We start from the raw sequence: 17937 nt of genomic DNA, 5'->3' as shown, positions 1-17937 counted from the left end.
CCAGCCAATGGTACAGTTAAAGGCTTTATCCCACCAGAGATGGAATAGGAAGGGAAAATCCTTTAGCTGAATTCCTCCCCCAGTTTGGACACACGGCAGAAGTCACATTTCAGCAGAGGGTAAATGCAGCAGGAGAAGCTGTGGGTCTGGTTTATGAAACTTCACAAGCTGCACTGGGCTCATTCTGTTGTCTATTTTATGCTTCTCTTTTTACAAGAAAATCCCCAAATCCTCCTCTTTCTCAGGTTTAGAGTCAGTATTAACAGTCTTAGCTTAGAAGTTGCTGTTCTTAGCAAGGTGGTCTGGTCAATGTGTTCAGGCCCATTGTGACATTTCCCCTAAATAAAACTATTTTCTGTTTTATTTCTCTCTTTCTCCTCTCCCTTCCTCTCTCTTCTCCAGGAAGCTTCACTGCACTCGGAATTTCATCCACATGAACCTCTTTGTTTCATTCATCCTCCGTGCAATATCTGTGTTCATTAAGGATGGGGTTCTTTATGCTGAGCAGGATGGAAACCACTGTTTTATCTCCACGGTGAGTCAAACTGAAACCAAATCCTTTAGGTTGTTTTTTCCAACACAAGATTAAAAAAACAGGGGGCAGGCAGCAGTCTGTGGAGTATCATGAGCTGAGAAGTTATTAGGGGAAAGGGTAGTTGGTGTTTAACTCACAGTTCACAGCCAGGCTAGATTTTCCTCTCTTGATGTCACCAGTGTCCTTCAGAACAAACCTGCAGGTTTTATTTTCTGAGTCTGCCCTGATTGTTCCTCCCCTTCCCAGATCTGCTCAGTGGTAGATGGGATGAAAGCAGACGTGAGCAATTCCCTTCACCTGAAGGTCTGGTTTTTCTCCACAGCCTCATTTGTTCAGATGTCAGTCAGAGTCACTTGTAAACAGGGTGACCATTCAGACACAGAGAATACACCTGATGTTCACATTCTCAAAAAAATCATCAGCATTTCTCACATCTTTGTCTCTTAAATGTATAGTTTCATGCAGAGCACCCTTTCACTGATGCATTTAGCATTTATCATGTGTAAATCCCAATTCCTTTCACATTTAAGGCTAGTATTTGATATGATAAATCAGCTCACTGGGTGTAATTATGATAGAATTACAAACTGAGCTCTCCTTTATCCATCCAGTTATGAGCTAAATTCCCTGTGAGTCACTTCCACAAGGCAAGTGCAGCTGTGTAGTTTCTTAGTCAGCCTTTTCTTTGTCATTGAAACTAGTTTTTGCTCTCAGTTCTTCTCCACAAGAAAGTGAAGCCATGTTAGGTCTGTAGTTGGTTCCTGCCACTCCTCCAAGGGTGGCATCTGCCTCTTTGTTTGGAAACACTTAAAGCATAAAACACATTAAAATCAGCCATTTTATGACCAGATCTTCAGCCTGGGCAGAGCTTCCATGAAGAAACTGATGGTTTAAACACCTTGATGGTAGATTTGGTCCAGAGGATGAAGCCAAAGTGAGAACTAATCACTGCCTCCATCAGGAACCTCCATTTTATATAGATTCTGCTCAGATTTTTGGAAAAATCCTACTTTTGTAGGACTAATGGCATCTCTCTGGGGTGCAGCACTGGAAAGACCAGTGCATCCTACTGTCACAGAGTAGAGCTTAGTTGCCACCTTAGGCCTTTGTCACAGAATCATTTAGGTTGAAAAAACCTTCTAAAATTGAGTCCAACCATTCCCAAACACTGCCAAATTCACCACTAAACCACATCCCCAAGTGCCACATTTACACCCCTTTAAACACCTCTGTGCATGGTGACTCCACCACTGACCTGGGCCCTGTTCCAGGGATTTACAACCCTCTCAAGAGAGAATTTTTTCTTCATATCCAAACTAAACCTCCCCTGATGCAGTTTAAGCCAATTTTCTCTTGTCCTAGTGTTTATTACCTGGGAGAAGAGACTGACCTTGTTACCACCTCCTGTCAGGGAGCTGTAGAGAGCAATTATGTTCTCCCTGAGCCCCCTTTTCTCAAGCCTAAACAAACTCAGTTCCTTTCAAAACTATTTTTATATTTTAATTTTATTTCTACTTTTCATTTTTCTTTAGTTTTCTCCTTCCCCCTCTTGTTCATAAATGAAAGCTTCCATCTTTTTTTTTTTTTTTTTTTTACAGCTGATCACTCAGCCTCCTTTTTCCTCACACTTACTTCCATTTTCTGTCTTTGAGTGACAGCACAGCTGATGGATGGCAAGGAAGTGCAATTTCCAGCTGCACACAGGAGGGTTCATCCTTTCAGATCCCACTCTCAGGGCTTTCCACAGTCATCCTGCCATTTCACATCCTTCTCTGGGTTTCTCAGTACACAACTGGATTATTTTCTTCCCTGCATTTAATCCTGGAAGGGGACTTAAATCCAGCAATTGCTGTTCACTGGGGCTGTGAGCCCTCAGCAATACAGAACATGCTCAAGCTGCTCTGAAATGCTCCCTGACCACTTCCCACTGGTAAAATTGGCTTCTTCCCCTTCCAGGCTTTGCTGTCTAAATGATACCTGACATTCTTCACATTTTTAAAAGCTTTACCATTAAAAGTGTGTAACACCAGCTCCAGCTCTTTCTACTGAGAGATTTGGAGAGGTTGGAAGCATTTTCCTGTTAGGCCAAGGCAATGCAGGAATAACTTTGTTCTTCTCCATCCTCTGCAGGTGGAATGCAAGGCAGTGATGGTGTTTTTTCACTACTGTGTCATGTCCAACTACTTCTGGCTGTTCATTGAGGGGTTGTACCTCTTCACTTTGCTGGTGGAAACCTTCTTCCCAGAGAGGAGATATTTCTACTGGTACACAATCATTGGCTGGGGTAAGTGGCTCTTCTTGTCTCTAATGTGTCTCGGTGTGCAGGATGACTCCACAAGCCATGCATGGTATTTTCAAACTATAATTTCAATTTTAGTATAGAAGCACCACTGCAGCCCAAACTGCATTGAGATTTTTTAATGTGAATAGAGTTGCACTGAAATCTGGAGGACACCATGTTTCTGTCAGGGTTGTAATCTATGGAAAATTGTCTCCTACAGGATATGATCTTAACATCAACTTCTTCAGCTTAATCAAATCTGCAAGGCTAAGTCCAGTCCATTTTCTAAGGCTTAATTCATGCCTTTCTTCCAGATAATGACTAAATTGAAAATGTATCTAAAGGGTATTCATGTCTGCTTATCCTACCTGGATGGCAAATAAAAACTTGCACTGGGAAGGAACTAGATTTATTTCAGAAAAGCCAGTTAAATGATGATCACCATGGTAATTATTTTTCATGCTGGCCTTCTGGATATAAATTGATTCCTGTGATGTGTTAATGCAAGCAATTCTTTGCAGAAGTCAGATGGTGAATCAAGAAGAATACATTCATTTAAAATGTTCCCTGAGAAGGTTAAACTCAATTTTTATACTTATAGACACTTCTGAAATAGGAATAATCCTGTATATTCATGTGTAAGGTCTACACACAAACCTTGCCTTAAACTACTCTCCTTTGAAAAAACATCCTTATGTAGCCTGAACCTTCAAGAAATCAACAGATGGTCTTGTTTTTTTCTCTCCTGAAGCAGCTGTACACAATACCAAATTTTCATCTCCTGGCAAAGACTCCCTACAGGAGAGAGAAAAAATATTTCTGGAAGGTACAGAGGTAGAGAAGGTATAGAGAGAAAGAAGTGGACAAATTATCATAAATAATCTGTGCCTTAAAAAGGCTGTTGGAAATAGATGGTTCCTGGAAAAGGCTATTGGAAAAGAAATTGTTGGAAAGGATGTTCAGGGTTCCTTTTGTACCATACTCAGCTGTATAATCATATTATAGCTGAGATAAAAGTGTGTTCCCAAGGAGAAACTGGGGGCTATGTACATGAAAATCTGACAATTAGAAAAGAAAGTGATGCAAAATTGCAAACTGTAAAATCTCTGTAATCTGAACAAAAAGCAGAGGTTGTGTTCCTTTAATTAAGTTTGCACAATTTTCATATCTGTAGATTTATCTGAATGTGAGAATACTGAAAACCAGCATATATTAACTGACTTCGGTATTTTTTTTCAGTCCTTGTAATGAATGAACTGTCCAGATCAATTCATCCTGTAATGCTATCTCGAAATATTTAATTTTTAGTTGAGTGCCATAAATAATAACTGCTCAATTTATAGCCTTCAGAGAATTCCAGAATGGTTTGGGTTTGAAGGGACATTAAAAATCATCTATACAACCCCTGTCGTGGCAAGGACACCTTCCACTGTCCCAGGCTGCTCCAAGCCCCATCCAGCCTGGCCTTGGACACTTCCAGGGATCCAGGGTCAGCCACAGCTTCTCTGGGAATTCTATTCCAGCCCCTCACCATCCTCACAGGGAAGAATTCCATCCCAATATCCCATCCATCCCTGCCCTCTGGCAGTCTGAAGCCATTCCTTGTGTCCTGTCCCTCCATCCCTTATCCCAAATCCCTCTCCAGCTCTCCTGGAGCCCCTTCAGGCCCTGTAAGGGGCTCTGAGCTCTCTCTGGATCCTTCCCCTCTCCAGATGAACATTCCCAGCTCTTCCAGCTTTTCTCCCCAGTAAAGGGGCTTCAGTCCTTGGAGCACCTCTGTGGCCTCCTCTGGATTCATTTCAGCAAGTCCAGACTCTCAAATCACTTCAGATCCAAAATAGCATCAATAATATCCATCAGTAACTCTCCAGATTTGAATGGGGTTTTTTCTTTTGTGGTATTTTTTTGTTTGCTTGTTTGTTTTGTTTTTCCCCACAATTATTTTCTCATCTCCCACGTTTCAGCTCCCCTGACCTGGTGGGAACAATTGGCAATTTGCAAAGCCCACAGAGTCTCTGGATTATTCAATCCCTGGAGGGCAAGAACAGCCCCTCAGCTCAGGGCTGGTGGGGAGGGAGCTGCACTGAAGCAGCAAGAACCAAGAGCTCAGCACTTTGCAGCATCTGGATGCTGATGGTCTGTTTGTTCAAATGTGCTGAGGCTTCATCTTAAGGGATTAATGAGAGCTGCACATGGCTCTGTTGATCCAGGCAGCTTTTCCTTCCTAAATCTGCAATGTGCTGCTGAATTCTCTGGATGGAGTGCTGCCTTCCTGAGCTCTTTGCTAGTGCCTGCTCCTAACAAAGTCAGCAAGAATGAATCTCAGCCTTCAGGGCTTCTCTGTTTTCTGAGGCTCCTCAGAAGCTGGAAAGGAGGAGATGGAGAGATATAAATCTTCTGATGTAAAGAAAAGCAGTGTGAGTGTGTGCATATCTGTTGTAACCCAATACCAGAGGTATAAGGAATGCTTTAACCCTTTCTTCCTCTCCCTATCCTATTGGCAGAGAGCCAAATTCCCCTCACTGACCCTTTCCTAGAAAAGACCATTATCTGAGATCCTCCTCTCTTTTGCCCTGGGACCACCATGAAATAAACTATGAATATTGAGGAAGGCAAGGAGCCTCTTTTGAACCTTTGTTTATCTTATGCAGTGCCTAGCTCCTTTTTAGAGACTAAGACAGTAAATAGCTAGGAAGGAGTTACAGCATACTGCAGTTGGCGCCCAACGTGGGGCATACTGCATATATCCATATATCCATATATCCATATATCCATATATCCATATATCCATCAGATGGTTCAAAACTCCAGGCTGATCTGAAACGTGGGGTTTCTAAATGTGTTTTTGTGACACATTTAGTTTTAATTCTGCCTTTCTGCACATTTTATGGATTTGAAACACTATTCAGAGCATCAAAATTTATACAGAGGAAACAAAATAAAACATGAGACCCATGGTTTATAGAATCATAGAATGGATTGGATTGGATTGGAAGAGATTTAAAAATTCATCTCATTCCCACCCCCTTTTCCTGGACACTTTCCACCATCCCATGCTGCTCCAAGCCTCATCCAGCCCAGCCTAGAACACTTCTAAGGATGGGGGACCCACAGCTTCTCTGAGCAAATATTTGATATTGCAAAGTTATTTTGATAAAATTAAAGTTAGAAATTTAAAAATTAATTTGAAGTCCTTTAAGGGCAAAAAGCTTTTATTTTTTTTCTCAGTGTTTTCTAGGTATTCACCTGGGAGAAAAGCAGACTTCCACTGAAATTAAAAATGCATGATTTCTTCTCCCCTAAGCCTGACATTTTATTTTTTATTTAATTTTCATTTTAAATTCTTCTCTGTATGGTTGTTTGAAGGAGGAAGGCTCCATCAGTCACTCAGGCCTAACAGGGATATTTTTATTGCTGATGGAGGGAATATGATTAGACAGAGACTTGTCTAAGTGGGTTCAAATGACTGACTAATTAGTGTGACATCAACACAGCCTTGCAAAGTGTATTAAATATAATTGTTCCTGTCAACTCACCACAGTCTTGTTCACTGCTGGGAGCTGAGGTTATCAAGGTCCTTGTTTTGTTTGCTTTTTAGCACTTTATTTTTCCAGTGGTGCCTGAACAGATGTCAGCAGTTTCTTAGTCAAAGATTTTATTTACCATACATGGAAGATCCTACTTACCTAGGGTCATCTTTCATAAATGCATTATTTTATAAAAATATTTCCACTGGAGAAAAAGAAACATACTTCTAGTATTTTCAGAAAGGAAAATAAATCCAGGTTTCTCAGTGGGTTCTTATTGTTTTAATTAAATTTGCATTTTACATGCATTTTTTGGAAGTGAAGAAATGTCTGAAATAGGAATTGAATCCTTACTCTAATATTCTCTTTTTGGAGTCTGTTATTTTGTTTTGGTATTTTTTTAATGAAAAAAACTAGACATTCCTATGAGCAGAGGGAACTGCTCATCTATGGATTTGCTTTGGTTAAATAAGAAAAACTGGTTATTTAAACAGCAACAGAGAGAAATGCAACATATGTAAATCATTTACAACAAAACCACAGAAGAATACACAGAATCCAAAACTGCCATTCCAGCTCAACATCTGGCACTGCAATTCTTGCAGGATTCCAGTAGCTCTAGACACGGATGTGGTTGAATCTGTCCTGCCCAGATTTGTTTTATTCTTCATGCAACCAGATGCAGTAAAACCCTGAGCAATAATGACCTGGCACAGCATCATTCTTTCCTGCTCCCAGTTCTGCTGCTACAATCCCACCCCTGCTTGAGGAGGATGTTTCTGGAGCTCTGAATTAACTCAATAAATTGCATTATCCCATGCACAAATGCTGTTAGGAAACAAAACCTCAGTGGAGAGGCTGCATCAATGCTCCTTAGTGAATACCAAGTGTGTCTGGACTGTTCATGTGTCTCTGTCTTGTCCCCTGCAGGTACCCCAACAATTTGTGTCACTGTCTGGGCAGTGCTGAGGCTTCACTTCGATGACACTGGGTAGGTGCTGCTGTGTGGGGAATGATCCCAGGTGCATCCAGCACCATGGCAAGGGTGCCACAGGAATGTGGTGGTTGCAGAGCACAGAATCAAAGAATCATTCAGGTTGAGAAAGACCTCCAAGGTCACAGAGTCCAAGCTGTGCCTGATCCCTACCTTGTCCCCAGCTCAGAGCTCTCAGTGCCACCTCCAGGAATTCCTTGGGCACCTCCAGGAATGTGGAGTCCAAACATCCCTGGGCAGCCCCATCCAAAGTTCAAAAACCCTTTTTGTGAAAAAATTCTTCCTGATACCCATCCTGAACCTCCCCTGGCACAGCTTGAGACAAGGCAATTTCCTCTTGCTCCATTTTCTCCTTTCGTTTCTGACATCCATTTGTGTACAAACATAATTTAGGTCCAGAGTTCAGGTAATTTTCTGTTCATAGAGTTACAGTTTGGTGTCTGTTCCACCAGAGGATTCAGGCTTGTAAACCTGCAGCTGACCCCATTCCCTGCTCCATTAAATTACTGGAGTTCTGGATATGGTTTGCCTCATCCTACAAGAGCTGTGAGTGGAATCCCATGAAATTCTCTGCATCTTTCCCTCTGATTGTGGAGAAAGATGAAGATAATGAACTCAGCTGTAAAAATTATTTTAGATAAATCTAGTACAATGGAGGAAATCTGCACAAGCCATTGCTGAGCTTTGATTTACCAGGGCAATTAGGAGTTCAGCTTCCCACTGCGGAGGGTTTGCCATGAGTTTTGTAGGAAAGATGAAGAGGGGTGAGACAGAAATCTGCATTCTGTCTTCAGTTTGGAAAACAAAAATATTTCATAAAGAATTCCAAAGGGTAGGTCCTTCCCAAATTGTGTTGTTTGATAGAGAAAAAAAGCTGCAAATATCCTGTTCTAAAGACTGAAAGGAAAAGTGCTCTGAGAGCTGGACCTGAATATTTTGGTGGTCAGTGTCTGCTCTGAGAGAGCAGCAGGTGTGGCAGGACGGAATGGAGGTGGAGTTACACCCTGAAAATAAAAACTTGGCAAAGCTTTTTCATGTTTAAACCTGGTGAAATGTTGGAAAAGATGAGGCAGACTGAGTCAAATTTCAAAAATCAGTCAGTGGTTCTGTGAAAACACAGAACTGAGGGAAAGGCACTTTGTACCCAAATCCCATTTGCAATTCATTGAGGGTTATGCTTTAATTTAGACCAATACTGGAGATACTTGGATGCAAAATTTCTACAAAACTCATTGTTCTGTTAGGTTTTCTTCATCCTTGTTCTTTCAGACTCTCTCTGGAAAGCAAATAAAGCCTTTCCTCTACTGGGGATGCCAATGCTGTGACCCAATGTTCTATTTTGACATTAAGACAAATTAAATCATTTATTTCCGTGCTAAACAAGCCAGAAACCCCTGTTGTGTCATTATTAGGATTACAGCACTGGCACTAATTTCTCTTACAAGTCCAAACAGCCCTTGCATTTTGCAGGTTGGGAGAATGTCTCACAGAAGGAAAAAGAAGAATTTAAAAAAAAAAAAAAAAACAAACAAAAACCCACAAAAAACCATTCCTTTTATGTAGAGAAACTATTTAGCATGCAAGACATTTAGACAGGTTTCAGCTGAGAATTTCAGTGGTTGCTTTTTAAAAAAAATCAGCCATCATTGTTCTGGGGGTGGGGGAGAAGCCAGCATGAGCCTGAAAACCTTGTGGAAATTACTGAACTGGAAAACCACAGTGGCAAAGGAATGGACTGAAATTCAAGCTCAGAGACTGAGTCCCCTCCTGCCTGTTCCTTTTAAATCTGGCAGAGTTCCCTCAAGTTCAGCTCCTGACTCCCATTGCTATGCCAGGATTGAGGGGATAAATGCAGCTGATCCAGAGCTCTGCTCCTGATTTCAGTGGAGTTTCTCCAGACCTGCACCAGAGATCATCCTCTGGCCTTTGCAAATGGAAATCACATCCCTTCCCCAGCCCCCTGGCTCCTTTCCCTTCATCCCTCCTGGAAAAGAAAAATTTCTTTTCATCCTGCCTGTCTGACCTGCTCTGTAGGGAAGCATGTGACAGAAATTAGGGAGCTTGTTTGCATAGAACAGAAAATTCCAAATATTCTGTCATGCATTCCCATTTTTTTTTTAATCTGAGGAGGAGATGGTGGTTCCTTCCCCCACGTTTTTCCTGTAGGTGTCACAGGGACTGTGACTTGAAAGTCCTTGGAAAAAAATCTCTGTGTGAGCTTGATCTGATTCATTGTTGACATCCACAAGGTGGAATTTGGGAACTGAGCTCACTGGGGACTTGTCCTGTAAAAACAGAGGAGTGGTCTAAGCAAAAGAGAAGGTCTAAAAAGAGAAGAAAAAAGTAGAGAGATCTGAGAAGAGGAATTTGTAGGGGACAATGCACCACCCCAGAGTACACATTTAAAAAAAACCTCAGTGTGGAAAAAAGAAAGTAAAAACAACCTCCAAGATTCTCTGTCCCACCCAGATTCTGGGATAATTAACTGGGATGTTGGTCTCTATAATCAGATAAGTGGAATTACAGGAGGTGGATTCCTACCCTTGTAATTCCTCATTCTAAACAGACAAGCTGCCATTCAATATGTTTTGTGAAGCCAAATTAATGTGAGAATTTTCCCAGATTCTTCCAACATTGGTCAATTCACCAAAGACTTTCAGGGCAGATTTAATGTTCATCATAAGGAGGTTGAGCTCTGCAAATAATGGGTAATTTTCAGTAGACAACTCCTAATTTATAAATGCATTCAAAGAATTTAAAAGATAATTGATGATTTTAGGCCCATGCCATTGTTGATCACTGACCTGATTTGCAGACTGTAAGTGAGGAGATCCCTCTGAGCATTTATCCCCTCTCAGATATTTTAAATTGAGGCATCCAAAGTGATATAAATCAGAAATATTAATTTGCACTTGAAAATCTCAGTCATCAGCCCTTTAGATTTTGGGTGATTTCAGGTTTCCATGCTGTGCAAACAGAAACAAAACTACATAATTTTGTGTAAATTTGACACCCCACCTCTAAATTTTCTCAGTTCTCACCAGCTGAACCACACAAATCCTTATTGTTGCTTTTATAGGAATCCAGTAAAATATTGCCCATCTGAATACAGAAATATTGTTCAACTGAAAATAATGAATATTGTTCAACTGAAAATTTAACTGAAATTTCTAAACCAGACATCATTCAGCCATTTGGGATTTCTCTCAGACCTACTTTGAGGATGGGATTTTAACTTTTACACATGTATATAGTTTTGTTTAAAGATTTTTACTTTTCCCCAGATGCTACCACACAACCATTTAAATGATACCCAAGGTGCATTAAGCTCTCATGAGACCAGCAGTGTTTTATTCCTGTATGTTCTTCCCAATTGTTTTTTTGGCATTTGATAAATGCACCATGACAGCCTCTGCTGGGACTTTGGCTCTTTTCCCAGTGTGAAGGAAAAACTCCTTCTCAGAACTGCAGGTACAAAGTAGACAGATTCTGAGATTTTATATTTTTTATGAAGAAAATCAGAGGAAGAAAATGGAGACAAATGAAAGAAAATTTTTAGCTGACAAATTGTTGATGACTTAAAATAGTCATAAAGACATTTCTCAATAATAAATAGTAGTCATTATAATAGTATAGCACAGCCTGGAAAATAAGATTATTTTCATTATTATTGGTTTTCTAGCTCTAAAAATGTGTATTAACATTAAAAACCTCTATAAATATAAACCATATATTTGAATATCCAAGTGCACCTGTGTGAAATAAACTTCTGCAGAATCCTGTGGTGATTTGAGATAAAGATTTTAAACTCTGGGGTAGAAATGTGATTTTATTTATGATAAGTCACTAGTAACAGCTTAACAAAGGAGCAGACCCCAACTGTTGCTCAGTATTTGACCCTTCTCAGATGAATCCTGGATAGGACTTGCAACCCAATGACTGGAAAAATTCCCAGTATGTGAATACAACCAGGATCCTGGTGTACTGGAAATGTGTAAAAATCTTTGTATCAGGATCTGAAACACCAACATTCATATCTGTTAACCTGGAAAAGGAAGTGAGACACCAAATTTTGGAACAACCATCTAAAAAAACTCCATCCATTGATGTATATATACTTTTTTTTTTTTTTTTTTTAAAGGGACAACTTTATGGTTGTATTAAAGACATAGAAACACACTTAAAGTGTTTTCCAAAATATATAATCTGTTTAATAAGAAGTACTATTGAAACTGCCACAGAAATACTTTTTTTTAACTTCTAAATGATTATATGGAGGCTTAAAAAAAAAAAAACAACCAGAATTTTAAAAAACTAAAGAACTATCACTTCAAACTTCAATAAAACAATTTAGCTGCAAAAACAATCTCCCACATTCTGCCCCCTTAAAAACAGTCGCAAGTTCATGAATTTCATTGTTATGTCTTGTTTTCTTTCCTTCTCTTTCCCCATCCCATTCTTTCCTTGACGACTGCAGCTGCTGGGACATGAATGACAACACTGCCTTGTGGTGGGTGATCAAGGGTCCTGTGGTTGGGTCAATCATGGTGAGTGGCACCTGGAGAAGACACAAATAACTAATTCAAACACCTTCCAATACTTCACACACCATGCTGCATCCCTGTGCTGGATTATTACCTCATTATTATTTCATTATTAAGAAGGATTAATACAAATTTAATAATGGAGCACTGCCTGCAAGCAAAGGAGTTATTCAGTTGCTTAAACACAGACATAAATGTCATAACTAAGACCCCCAGAGCATGTGGAACATTTGTCTGGGTCTGGCAGATGTGATATATGGAAATTCTGGGCCAAGTGGGGTGACATCTGAAAGCCAAGTGGGATCCAAGTGAATCCAGGGCTTCACTGTAAATGTCAATAACCAGGAAAATAGACTGGGATAAACTTCACATTTATCTAAAATTAGCTTTAAAATAGCACTTGGTCTCAGTGCAGGATGCAAAATTATCAGCAAGCTCTCTTTAATTGATGGAGGTCTTGGTTTTGGCTGAAATTTTGTCAGATACCTGCACATGGAGAACTGAGGGGTTTAAAGTGCCCTGTTTGGGCTTCACAGAATGGCTAAAATTGGAAAGGATCACTGAAAGTCATTTGGTCCAACCAAGCAGGATTCCCTAGAACATGTAATTCAGGATTGTGTACAGATGGATTTTGAATATCTGAAGAGAAGGGAACTCAAAATAATATGGGGATTTTAAAATGCTGTTGGGCTCCTGCATTTAGGAAAATAAATTGAGCTCCTGGACAATATGGTCAGTGGCAACTGAAAATCTGTCAGGCTTGCCACATGTGTCTCATTCTGGGCACCTTAAAGTTGTTCTCCACTCTCCACAGACAGAATTAAGCAGGTTTTCAGCAAGTTTTGTGGGAATTCAGACATCCAAATCACAGGTAGCCAATAAAACTAGAGGTTTTCTTCAGGTTTGGTGTTTCTCCTTTGAAATCTTTGGACAGCTCTATAAAGTCCAGCAGTCATCAGATAACTGAAAGGAATTTCAGCCAATTTCAGCCCCAAAACAGAGATGGTTCAATGATCCAAGGGTTTTGTCCATGTGAATTTCCCTGTTTTGCAGGCATGCTCTATGAAGGATCATGTTCTGCTTGGGGAACCAGTTAAACCTGGTTTCTTTTGAAGGCATGAAAGAAACAAGGGACAACTGGACTTCTCCATCTCTTTGTAGTCCTCAAATCAGACACTGGAAAAAATGCTCATGTTCAATCTCTGATCTTCCTATAGGAGTATGAGATTTTATAATGGACCAACATAAATTGCCACTGTTCTGCCTTTAAGAAGCTGTGGAGTTGATAGACAAATCTCAAGCCGAAACATTGAAATAAATTAATTTTATAATTCTCCAGGTTTTTAAAACAAATGGAATCTGTTAAACTGAGAAGTCCCTTAGTCAAAAAAATGGGAGTTAAAATGTCTTTATTCTTGAAGTCTTTTATGGGGTTTTTTTGGGTTTTTTTGGTTGTTTTGTGGTTTTTTTTTTTTTGGTGGGTTTTTTTTTTTTTTTGGTGTAGAGATCTTTTTTTTTACTCTGCACAGGTTGATAATGAAAAATGTTGAAACTTTTCCATTTATGCTTCTCTTCTCTTCTCTTCTCTTCTCTTCTCTTCTCTTCTCTTCTCTTCTCTTCTCTTCTCTTCTCTTCTCTTCTCTTCTCTTCTCTTCTCTTCTCTTCTCTTCTCTTCTCTTCTCTTCTCTCTCTTCTCTTCTCTTCTCTTCTCTTCTCTTCTCTTCTCTTCTCTTCTCTTCTCTTCTCTTCTCTTCTCTTCTCTTCTCTTCTCTTCCTCTTCAACCTTCAAAAAATCTGCCTCATTTTAGCTGCAGCAATGGAGATAAGACCCTTGTGAACTTTCCCCATTAACTTTGACCCTATAAAACTTTTAGATTGAGGTTTGGAGAAGAAAAAGGGGATGTAAGCAGCAAGTTATTGGGAATGTCTCGTCATACTTTATAAAAGTATGTCATTGTCACAATTTTTTCCTTATTTTTCTTTCCCCCAGATAAACTTTGTGCTTTTTATTGGCATAATTGTGATACTTGTGCAGAAACTCCAGTCACCTGATATCGGGGGCAATGAATCCAGCATTTACTTGTAAGTACAAATAAAGCAGTGATCAATTTAAATTTCTGATATACACATAGGAAAAACCCACAAAGTAAAAAAAACGGATCTTCTGTTGAATTAGGTTAATTTTTGAAAAGAGTTGCAAGGTCTATTCAATTATTTTGATTGATTTTTACGTTAGTTTTTCAATCCATCAGCTGTGAAAGTGCATTTTAATACCAGCTTTCACCTTTCTTTAAAAGGCCTATAAAATAAGCATAAATACAAGATTTTAAAACAAACCCAAACCAAATCTTAGGTTTTTACACATCAATTATCTGAAAATTAACATATTAATCAGGTATAAAAATTATCATACAACAATGGATGGGATGGTTTGCTGTGCTTCATAACTTTAAAGTTCACTGCAATCAATGAGATTTGGTGAAAAGGTTTAATTAACTTTAGGCTGAATTATAGTGTAGGAAGATCCCCTAGATATGCTTATGTCCATGTTTCTTGTAAACTTAAATACATTCCACTTTAACTAAATATTTAACACACACCCTTGAAGTTGTTTTAAAATGCACACAAATCCTAAAATTTTCCTCTAGATGTTTGTAGCTTTTTGGTTTTTTTTAAAGCTGGAATCCTTTTTATTAGTTTCCACCTCATAAGAGGCAGAGATTGGCCAGGTGAGGTGGTCATCATTACTATTTTATTATTATTATTATTATTATTACTATTATTATTATTATTACTATTATTACTATTATTACTATTATTATTTTGAGTGCATGAAGTCATCCTCCATATAAAAATTATATAATCCTCTGGAATAACTGGGATATGGGGCAGCAACCTCTGGTGTTGGCCTAAACACTGCACACATTTGGTTTGGGGATTTTTTTGTGAGCTTGACTATTTTCTTGCCCTCACAGATATAAGTCAGATTATTTAATTTAGTACTAAATTCCTGATGAAAGTAGGCAAGCTGTGAACACCTTAAATAAAACTAAAAAATGTTAGGGTGAGGTAGGAGATGCTCATTTTACAGCAAATACAATTATCCAGTGATTAGTCTCAGCCTAACTAACCACAATCATGGTATAATGATGTCATCCATCTAAACAACAATTTTCAGGGTAAAATATGTCCTCCAGATGCCTACTTTTCTTTTTGCCTCCTATTATCTAGTTTAGATTTGCATTAAATAATAATATTTCCTACATCAATTTTCATGTCTGTAGGCAGACAACCACTTACTGAAAACACTGTCCCTTTCCTCTTGCTCTAAGCTCTGTTTCCACAGCCAAAAATAATGCTTTAAACTGATTCTGTGAGTGGATTTACCTCAGAAATAAAACTGAGGATGAGAATTAATGGCTAGGTTAACTTGTGCATGGTCTGCCATGGGTTTGCATGAAGGCTTCCCATGGATGTGCTGCTGGGAAGTCACCCCTGAGCCTTAGATTGTAATTAACACCTGAGATGTGCAGAGCTCCTTCTGAGTCTGAGTTTTCATGTTTGGTGTCTGCACATCTCACCCATGAAGCAAAGCATGCCATGGACTCCAAAGATTTAACTGGATTATCAAACACCCCTCGTCATCTTGGGTCAATATGGTGACTGGGTTTTGCTGGTGTTTTTCCTATGTGTATAGTTGGCCACCAAAACCAAGAGAAAACATCATATTTTCTGTTCCATTCGCTGCCATTATTTTTTTCTCACATTTTTTTGCAACTTTTATAAGCGGGCGTGTATAAATGGATCTCGCATTGATGTGTGTGTTATGGAGTGTTGTTTATCCAAACAGATTTGAAAAGTTCACACAGGGACGACAGAAAGGAATGAAATTAAAAATTCTGTGCAGATATCCACCAGACAGAGTTGATATTTGTGCACACATACCCTGTAAAAAGAGAGCTTGTAAGGAAGGAAGACCATAGATCATAATCTGGTTCTGCCACCATATTGAAATATTTCACATTTAGACTGTGGCTCATATTAAGCATTTTCCATGTTCTATTTTGCTCTTTCAACCTATTATAGCATCATTCCATCAGACCAAATTCCTCATCCAGATCTTTACTCCAGAACATCTTTAAGCACTTTCCCTTTGCTAGGTGAGAAATGATGAGGTTGAGGAAGGATTTTCAGCCTGTTTCTGAAGGTAATACCACATGGATCTGCAGGGATAGAGATTTATTCTAATACCAGTCTTCTGTTTTTTGGAATAATCCTTTAGACAGCTGGTACAGGATCAAAAAAATAAAATTAAAGACACCAAAAACTTGGCTACTGACTTTGAGCAGGATTTCTTTTTTATAAGTTTTGTAGATGTTTAAGTTCGGGTCCTTTTAATGACTACTTTTGTCAGAAAAAATCTACCTCTAGTTCTACTTCATAGACACTCTGGTGATGGTTCTGCAAAGCACTTAAGCCTGTATTTGATTTTTAAAGCCCTGGGGATGGGCTTAAATTCAAAGATTAATCATATATTGCTACCACTGTGCATTCATTATTAAAATCTCCCAGTGGAAAAGTTAGCTGGGAGCTATGACAGGACCATAACAGAAGAGAGCACTGCAGGGGAACTGAGGCTTAATTAATGCAGTGTAGCTACTGGAGAATGTAAGATTTGCCTTAAAATAAATCAAACCATTTTTGCTGAGCATTATCAAGGCTTTACCACCATTAAAAAAAAAAAAAAAAAAAAAAAAAAATTAGACTTCCTCTCTAATCAACTTGATCATTGTGTGCAACAGCCTTTGCCTTTAGGCTGACAAAAACTTGGAGACATGTTGCTAATTCCTAACAATTTTCCTGGAGTGGCCAAGTGCTTCTGTGGTTCTGAAGTTCCATTTTCTCCCCTTGTGTGCTCAGTCATTCATCACCAGCCTCATCCCTCCCCAGCCTTTCCTCAAGCCTTCAGTTCTCCTGGGAGCTGCCTGCATGCTGCTGCTCCCATCTCAGCCTGAGACCAAAAACCCACCAGGTTCTGCCAAAGCAATCCCTCCATCTTTCTTTTGCTGATATTTTTTAGAGAAACTCCTCTTTACAGCTGAAAATATTGGGGGTATCTAAAGTATAGGTTCGTTAAAATGTCTATCAGCTGAGGCAGGAATCCAAAAAAGAAATAGAAGAAGCCCCTCTAATGATAATTTTAATTATATTATTATTTTGGTTTATTTTTCTAGGAAACTTTCATACTTCCTCCCAATAGTCATCATAACCATTAGTTACTTTTTAGTGTGAGGAGTGACAAAGTTGTGAGATTTTTTTTCTTGAAACATGTCTGGTTTCAGTTAATCTTGTGTCAGTCCTGAATAATTCTGCCAAATTAAGCATCAAACTGAAGCAAGATCAGTAATGCAAATGGAATAGATTTTTATCTGAGGGAGAAGCTCTGAGATCCCCAGGTGGTGGGGAAGCATAAAGAGCTATTTATTATATTCTTTGAGTAATTAGGACAGCTATTAACATAGTTTAGGCAGGTTTCTCACCCCAGCTGGTGAAATAAACAGCAATAATGTGCCATGATTACAGACAGAAAATTATTAGGGTTGGAAGGGGCCTTAAAATCACCTAGTGCCAACCCTGCCATGAAGGGACACCTTCCACCATCCCAAATTGCTCCAAGCCCTGTCCAGCCTGGCCTTGGACACTTCCAGGGATTCAGGGGCAGCCACAGCTGCTCTGGGCACCCTGTGCCACCTCCCTCACAGTAAAGTTCTTCCTAAAATCCAATCTAAACCTACTGTCTTTCCATTTAAAGCAATTCCCCTTGTGACCTGTCCTATTTAATCTCACAAAATAAATTACCATGTCTTGAATTGATGCCTGTATTTCCCATCCAATTATAAATTAATTCACATGATTCCAAACAGAAAGAAACCCCTGATTTTTAGCAATCTCCAATTGCAGTTTGTAAATTTGTTTTGAAGGAGATTATTTAGGGATAGTTACCCCATATGCTGAGAGCCAAGGAGCACCACATCAGGATCCATGAATTAAATGGG

The 17937-nt window shown here is 39.2% G+C and overlaps 1 protein-coding gene across 4 annotated transcripts in view; it reads left to right on the top strand.

The window, feature by feature from the left end:
• Positions 1–17937, top strand: part of ADCYAP1R1 (ADCYAP receptor type I) — a 135820-nt gene that overhangs the window by 99741 nt on the left and 18142 nt on the right. For all 4 annotated transcript variants that reach the window (XM_079300502.1, XM_079300504.1, XM_079300503.1 and 1 more), the window contains 5 exons: positions 403–535; positions 2666–2819; positions 7274–7334; positions 11815–11884; positions 13872–13963. In XM_079300502.1, coding sequence (XP_079156628.1) covers positions 403–535; positions 2666–2819; positions 7274–7334; positions 11815–11884; positions 13872–13963 — 510 coding nt within the window. The remainder of the gene's footprint in view (positions 1–402; positions 536–2665; positions 2820–7273; positions 7335–11814; positions 11885–13871; positions 13964–17937) is intronic.

The sequence above is a fragment of the Erithacus rubecula genome (genome assembly GCF_903797595.1).
Source record: "Erithacus rubecula genome assembly, chromosome: 3".
Taxonomy (NCBI): Eukaryota; Metazoa; Chordata; class Aves; order Passeriformes; family Muscicapidae; genus Erithacus; species Erithacus rubecula.
Note: the sequence above shows the minus strand (reverse complement) of the source record. Positions and strands in the feature narration are given on the sequence as shown.